This window comes from Arachis ipaensis, chromosome B10 (assembly GCF_000816755.2).
Source record: "Arachis ipaensis cultivar K30076 chromosome B10, Araip1.1, whole genome shotgun sequence".
Lineage (NCBI taxonomy): Eukaryota > Viridiplantae > Streptophyta > Magnoliopsida > Fabales > Fabaceae > Arachis > Arachis ipaensis.
The window spans coordinates 33,400,622-33,408,851 of NC_029794.2; the positions used below are offsets into that span (position 1 = coordinate 33,400,622).

General features: G+C 36.7%; 1 protein-coding gene across 1 annotated transcript in view; it reads left to right on the top strand.

Annotated features, from left to right (window-relative positions):
• The window catches only part of LOC107620505 (nuclear pore complex protein NUP88), a gene marked incomplete at its 5' end in the record, with an annotated part of 5,546 nt that extends 4,809 nt beyond the window's left edge, over positions 1-737 (top strand). The window contains 2 exons of the mRNA XM_016322655.2: positions 1-64; positions 249-737. The exon at positions 1-64 is cut by the window's left edge and continues 28 nt beyond it. Of these exons, the coding sequence (XP_016178141.1) occupies positions 1-64; positions 249-532 (348 nt within the window). The remainder of the gene's footprint in view (positions 65-248) is intronic.

Here is an 8,230-nt window from a genome sequence, read left to right on the forward strand (position 1 = left end):
AACTTACCTTGTGCTCACAAAAAACCACTGTCTAGAGCGGAGCGACAATTTAAGTCTGAGCTTGGTAAATGATCTAATATAATGATCATATGTTTTGCCCATGACCTTGTGCTTGATCTTATGTGATGAATCTCTTTTTTCCCCTAACCTATACACCACCCTCCCTGCATTATCTACTGTTTATATGACTATATATCTGCTGATTATTTTGAGATACTGAATCATACTCGTACCTTTATTCTTGCCAGACCACTTCAGAGAAGTTGAGTTGGATGCCTTGCATTCTTCCGTTGATGCGCTAAATGAAAGGCTAAGAAGACACATGCAAGCATCCACTAATGCTAGTCGCCAACAACAAAGAATAGCAGGGAAGAAAGTTGGTGCTGGGGAGGACCAGATGTCTATGCTCAAATCATCCCTTGAAAAACTCACCCTCGTAAATACTGAAAATTCAAAGAAAGTTAAGCTTGTTGAGTCTACTCTGAAAAACAAAGAAAAAAGCAGCAGAGAACCAAGCCTGCCTTTGCTTTAAAACCGTCCTGTATTTTTATCTTCTATCATTGGACAGTGTGGTTCTTAGTTAAGCTCCTGTACTGTGGCTACGTGTAACTTATGAAGTAACTTCATTTGCCAATGTCAAAAGGAAAGTAGTTGCAAAATATTTGTATGATTTACCTGATTCCTCTTCAATATGGAAAGGATTAGAGAAGTAATGTTAGGGTACTTTTTAGTATTTATTCCTTTTTTGAAGTGGAGCATCCATTAAAAGCTTGTCAAATTCATTTTGGCTGGTCACCAATGGCCAAAACATTTGTTTAAAATATGTGCTGCAAATGGGTATCGCTGATCAAATCATCATTATGAACCAACGGTTGGTTGAAGTCCTGTGTTTTTCACTTAACCAGTGGTTTCGAATTTCAAGTGCTGGACAATGGACATGGGAAGCTGGTATTGGAGTTTATCTCTTCAACTTGCCTCTGCTGAAGCATTCTTAAAAAATGACAGGCGGGCAATTTAATTAAATTTTATAGGGTAAAATATATATTGTCTTTATAGTTAAAAATTTTAAAAATATTCTTAATTTTTTGTTCCTAAGTTTTCAAAAAGTTTAGGACTAATTCATCAATAATACATGACAATTATGTTTAAATTGATTGTGTTGAAGGTTGTTCTTGTGAAATTGTTGTTGAATTGGTCTTAAAATTTTTAAAAAATTAGTTGTCAAAGGTATATTTGATGCAAATCGAAAATTTTTAACACAAAATAATAGAATTATGAAAAGGATGAATCAGAAAACTTAAGAGAGAATGAAAAGAAAAAAAAAAGAGTATATTAAATCTACACTTGTAGAATTGAACTATAGAATCTTGAGCACTAGAGAAAGAAAGAGAGCTCGAGGAAGAGAAGAATGCGATGAAGGTGAAGAATGCTGTTCCGCCATGAACCGTCGCCGTTCTGGACTGCGCCGTCGTGGCTGTGACCGCCGGAAACCGCTGCTGGAGCTCCTGCCTTCTTGGTAAGCATTTTTGTTTCCGGAACCTTTGAAAATCAGTATTTCGATAAAAGTTGTTATAGATTTTGAGATGTTGATATCGTAGGGTTGAGTTCCAATGATTTCATGTCGAAATTACGGTTGTTGCTGAACCACCGGAGCTTCTGACCACTACCGGAGCTACTATCGCTCCGTAGCCTCATTTCTCTTTTATTGTAGTAAGTTATTCTAGCCTTGAAACTCTTACCGCTATTGTTCTGCTATAAATTATTGAGAATTTTGCGATGTTAATATCCTAGGGTCGACTTCTGGACATTGTATGATTAAAATAAAAGCGACTGCAGTGTCATCCTGCTTCGTTTCTCATTGTGAGACTATTTGATTCTGTTTCTATTTACTGCAATACTCTATTACCAATTACATTATAATTTCGTTTAATATCCATTCCGCGTTAATCCTAATTTATGTCAGATAAGTTGTTGTTATTGTGAACCTTGATTGTCGCTGTTGAGAATTGCCAGAAAATCAACGGGATGCTGCCATGAGTTAAGACTAAAAAGGGACTCTTGACGCATAAACTTTTAAGGGTTTCGACATCCAGGTAGGGGTTTGTTTTAATAAGAAAATGTTTTGGGCTTTGAATACCTGATAGGTTTAGTAAATTAATGCAAATGGATTAATGCCTGTGATGTAAATGATTTTCTATTGAGATTGATATGTTGTGTTTGTTATTGAAATTGGTTGATTTCTAGATTTCTGGTGAAATGGATTAAATATGTGGATTTTGGTTTTCTTTGATTTAAATCGATATGGACTTGGAAACGTTGATTTGAAATGTTGGTTTTGGTTGAGTTGAGGTTGAAAAGAGGGGACCCGTGATGTGTGGCAAACTCCAAGTTTTAGGGGAGGTGCTACCGAAATTTTTCTAAGAATTTAAAAGAGTTTTGGTTATGATTTCAAAAATGAATTTGATTTAAAATAATTATCAGAAGAGATAAGTTTTGGATACTTTTACGGATTTTAAGGAGAGTCGGATTCCCTTGATTTGGTTAAATGGTGATTTTATTTCATTTGATTTTTAAAAATAACGAAAAGAGATTTGATTAACTAGTTAAATAATTTAAAACATTAATTTAAGTATAATTTCAACAGTTTGGGAACAAGTGAGTAAGTTTGAAGGTTATGCTTGAATTAAGATGTGATTAGTCGCAATTGGTTTGATGGAGGTTTGATGGTGATTTCAATATTGAGGAAGAAGATAGTGATTGAGTATGATTGAGGTATGGTGATGAATAAGATGAGATTGAGAATGATGTGGATATTGATAAATTATGATTGAATTATTCATATGGCTTATGAATTTGAATTATCTGAGACACGAGTTTTCCTGGGTAGACGCAGTGGCTTACCACCACTTGCTCCAGGTTAAGACTCGATACTCTGTTGACCCTCTGTCGCAAGATATAACCGGGCACTTTAACTCCCCGGGTTCTGGGTTCTGCATACTATATATATATATGAATGGATTTTGACTCCATAGAATATTATTGAGTTGGAGTTTGACTCCATGGAATATTATATTTGAGCTTGAAGTTTGACTCCAAGAAATATTATTGAGCTTGGAGTTTGACTCCATAAAATATTATATTTGAGCTTGGAGTTTGACTCTATGGATATTATTTTTGAGCTTGGGGATGCACGCACAGAGGGGCTGTCCAATGGTTAACTACCAGGACATCTCGGGTTTGCTATATAACCGACAGATGAGACTCATCAGGCATAGGACAGGCATGCATGCATCATATGCATTTGTATGTTTTGATTGAGTGTGCATTTGTTTTAATTTGCCTAATTGCTTAGCCATGTTTATCTGCTACTTGTTTTACTAGCTGTACCTGAATCCTATCTGTGATTTCTTTGTTTGTCTTGTATGTGTATGTTTATCTGAGAGACCCTTTTTGGTGGAGGCGTGATGAGGGTGGTTTCTGGTATGTGGCGATGAAGGTTGAGGCAGGTGGACTAGGTGTCGCCTGAGTTTTCTAATGTATGTATTGTTTGAATAGGAGTGAGCGAGGTAAGTCGGATAGGAAGTCCCTAGGCACGTCCTTGGTCCTCTACGTTTCTTTAAATAAAAATTCTTTATGATCTTTTAAATTAAATTTCCTCCATAAAGCTTCTTCCAAACAGTTATTTCAAGGATAAACTGTTTTATAATGAAATTAATTCTATTTGCAAGTATTTCTTTACTTTGATGGTATTTCCATCCCTACTGAGAACCTGCGAGGACGATGTTCTCACCCCCCTACAGATTTTTTTTTCAGTGACAGGTTCATGAAGCTTTGGCGCGAAGCTGCGATTGAACTACAAGCATATTATATGTGGTTGTACTTTATGAATTTTGGTTTAGTTATTAGATTTTCCCCTCGATGATTATGTTTTTAGTTTTTAGAGGGGTAGGACGTGTATTTTGAAGAACTTTGAATAAGCTTATGTATTTATTATTATGTGGATATAATTGTGTGATTAAGTAAATTAAAGTAAAGTCTTTCTCGATTTTGTAACTAAGGATTCGATGTGTTTGCTAAGGCTCAATATTAAATAATTATAATATTAAATTAACGGATTAGAGGGAAGTGACGCCTAAACTTTTAGTATGGTCATGAGGTATTAAAAGTAAGGGTGTTACAGTGGGCGGGACGAACCACCATCCCACAACATTTGAAACATTTTGTTTATAGGTTTTATAAGGGAGTAACCCAATTTAAATTCATTAATTCCATCCCCAATGATATTAAGATAAAAAATATGGTTTTTAGAGTTCATACGGAAGTTATGGGGGGGTTACAAACTCGCCGGAAAGGATAAATAGTTTAAAAATAGCATTTCAGCAAAAATAGGGGATCGTGCGTACGCATGCCTAATGTGTACGCACAGAACCTAAAACGGGTCTCGCAAGAACTAGGTATCATGCGTACATGCAGAACTTGGTTCGGCCACCAATTTTGCCAACTCTGCACAATTTAGTTTTAAACACCAATTTTTAAACACTCATAAGTTTTGCTACAAAAAATGTTTATCCTCTATTTTTTGACCATCTTAAAGTAGACATTCTCAATTTTAATTCAAGATAAATTTCACTCAATTCCAAGCTCTGAGCGCAAAATTATGATCCGTCGAAGTTGGCTAAAATCACCAAATTACACAATTTTCTGTACAATTCATTTATACCATTTCTTAAGCCCTTTTCTTTTAACACCCATATCAATCAATCCTATTGATGAATTCATATTTTACGATATATTTTGGTTTGATTTGAGTGGATTCCATCACATAAACCCACATTTATTCACCTAAATAGCATGCTTTTGAGATTTCTTCCTAAATTGTGCTTGAAAGTGAAAACATGCTCTTTTGTGCTTAATTTAGTCAATTTTACTCACGTTAATCCCATTTGGTGCCTTAATGTATTGGTTAAGTGATTTTCAGGTTTCCAAGGAAAGTATGGGTTGAAGAAGTGAGGAAAAGAGCATGCAAAAGGGAAGAATTCAAGAAATGAAGGATTTGGAAAGCTGCCAACCCTGATCTCTTTGTACTAAATTGGTCATAACTTGAGCTACAGAGGTCCAAATGAGGCGGTTTCAGCGGCATTGGAAAGCTAACATCCGGGGATTCAAAATGATATGCAATTTGCTATAGTGGACAAAAGTCTACGTGTGCGTACGCACAGGTACTTGTGCGTATGCACAAGTCAGGATTCAGCACGTGTGCGGACGCACACATCTGTGCGTCCGCACAGGTCCCTGCACGTGACCTCATTAATTGCAACTCGCTGGCAATGATTTTTGGGCCCCCAAAACCCAATTCAACTCATTTTTTGAAGCTATTTAAGGCCAAATTGAAGAAGGATGAAGGGGGGCAATTAGGTTTAGTTTTTATTATGTTTTCTCTTAGTTTCTAGAGAGAGAAGCTCCCCTCTCTCTAGAATTAGGGTTTTATTAGTTAATTTCCTTTTAATTTTAGCTTTTAATTCTTATTCTAGTGTAGTTTCATTTATGTTTCCATGTTCTTCTATCTTGTTCTTCCTCATGTCTCTTGTTATTTCCTTTATTTTGTCATTTTTATGCTTATGGATACTCTTTGTTGCTTTAGTTTTAATTAATGCAAATTTATGTTTCCATGTCATTTATTGCTTTCTGTAATTGTTATTGTCATTTTCTTGCTTTTGGTATTTTGGATTTTATTTTATTGTAATTTAATATTATTTTATTTTCATGTACACCAAGTGTTTGATAAAATGCTTGGCTTAGTTTTCACTTAGTTTTTTCTCCACTCTTGGCTTGAAATTAATGACTTTGGTGATCCTTGAGTCATTGATGTCCATTCTTGTTTGATATATTAGAGTAGTTAGTTGATTTGGTCTCCCTTGACTCTATGTGACCCCTTAGTGTTGACATAGGACTTAGGGATTGAAATTAACTATGCCTATTTGACTTATCTTCGATGTAAGGTTGACTAAGTAGGATTAACTCTTCATAATCATCATATGTTTGTGGTCAATGACTAGGATAGGTAACCTTAGCCTTCAATTACTTGCCAAGAGGTTTCTTGCATTTTAAGTTTCCTTTACTTGCATTTAATTGCTTTGACTTTTATTGCGTTGACTTTTATTTGCTTTGATGTTTAATTTCTTGCATGTTTAATTTTCACACTCTTGGTTGAGAAATTGGATGTTTGGGTGGAATTGAGTTGTAGATGTCCATTCCGCACTGTGTGAGAATGGTTAATTGATTTGGTTTCCATTGACGCTAGTCTTTCACTAAGTAATTAGTGAGTTGACTAGGACTTATGGATTGAGATCAATTACACCTTTTGACTAATTCTCAAGGAGGATTGACTAGTTTGTATTGCTTCCACACAATTGCCATGTTTGTGGTCCACAATTAGGATAGGAAGCCTAGATTACCCAATTCTTGCCAAGAGTTGCCATTTGCATTCCTTGCATGTTCATTTACTTTCTTGCTATTTCCATTTCTTGCTTTCTTACTTTCATTCCCAATTCCCCAATGTTTCATAGCCAATAATTGTACATTTCATTGCAACTCCTAGGGAAGATGACCCGGGAGCTAAATACTCTCGGTTTATATTTGTTTCGATTTGAATTTAACATTTGATTTGGGAATTAATTGTTGGTCTAGACTATACTTTCAACGACGAAATTGTATTTTGTGAAAATCTAGATCAACGATAAATTCTCATCATCAAATTTGGCGCCGTTGCCGGGGATCGAACCCGGGGATCAGTTATTTTGTATTGGATTTAATATTTGATCTTGAGAATTCATTGTTGGTTTGGAATATGCTACCAACGAATTGATTCTTGTTTTGATTGATTCCAAACCATGCAATAATTCTCTTATCAAATTTGGCGCCGTTGCCGAGTAGTTGCAATGGTGTTGTTGTTGGCTATTGTAAATATGTTAATATGTAAATAACTTGCTTTTTGATTGTCTTTGTTGATGGTTAGGATTGGGACCCCGGAGGACATTGGACATTCTAGCATTGGTGGGGAAGTCAAGCACAAGCCACCATAGCAAGGGCTCTCCCAATTGTCTAACTTAAAGACATTAAATAAAAGTGCTTGGTAACATTGTTCTAACTCTTCTGTTTTTGTATATATTTTGGCTTAATTGTATGTTTGCTTGTTTTGGTTAGCTTAGGATTAGTTTAAATTTTGAGTTGGTTATGTTAATTTCGGTTTGGATCATGAATTTATGGGTTCTTGCATGTTTTGGTGTTTGGTTTTGATTGAACTAAGGCTTGGTACCTTAGAATTTTGAAGAAAATTTTGCAAAACAGGGCATCTGTGCGTACGCACGTACTGTGCGCGCAAAACAGCTATTTTATGCTTCCTGTGCGTGCGCACCGACCTGTGCGCACGCGCACGCATGATTTTGCCCTCTGTTCGCAGCGGCAGCACGCCTTGTGCACACGCGTTCCCCTACTTTCTGCGACCTGTGCGTGCGCACCTACTCGTGCGTAGGCACACGTACCCTTTTTCGCACTTTTTGTGCGGACGCACAGACGTGTGCGTCCACACGCCAACTTGCAACCACTCTGGTGGGAGCGTTGGCACAGCCCGTGCACGTAAACCCCTGCCCTTACCTCTTGTGCGCGCGCACGGACCTGTGTGCGCACGCACACGTGATCCTTCCCAAAAAAAAAAAAAACTTCTTCAGTGCGTGTGCACACCCTTGTGTGCACGCACACTTCTTACTCCCTCTTCTGCCAGGAGTGCTCGCATAGCGAGTGCGCTCGCACACCTTCCCCTTTCCTCATAGTGTGTGCACGCACACACCCCTATGCATGCGCACGCCCCTGTTTTCTCACACTTTACTTCTTTTCTTCTCTTCTCTCAACTTCTTCCCTTCTTTCCTCTTCCACCCCTCTTTTCTCTTATTTTTCCCCTCTTCTCTACTTATTCTACTTTGTTTTATTTACATTTCATTTTTATTTTGGTAATTATATTAATTTCTTAGTTGTTTATTAATTAAATAAGTTGCAAGTGTTTGTTGATAATTGTTGGGTTGCTTCTTGCTTAAGTTTTGGTTTGATCTAATGAATATGTGCACTGAGCATCATGTCTTTATTTAATTGCCTAGATAAACTGTGAGTTTGATTCATATGTTATAGCTACCATATGCATTAGACTTGATCCTTGTTTGGCATCTTGAATTGTGCA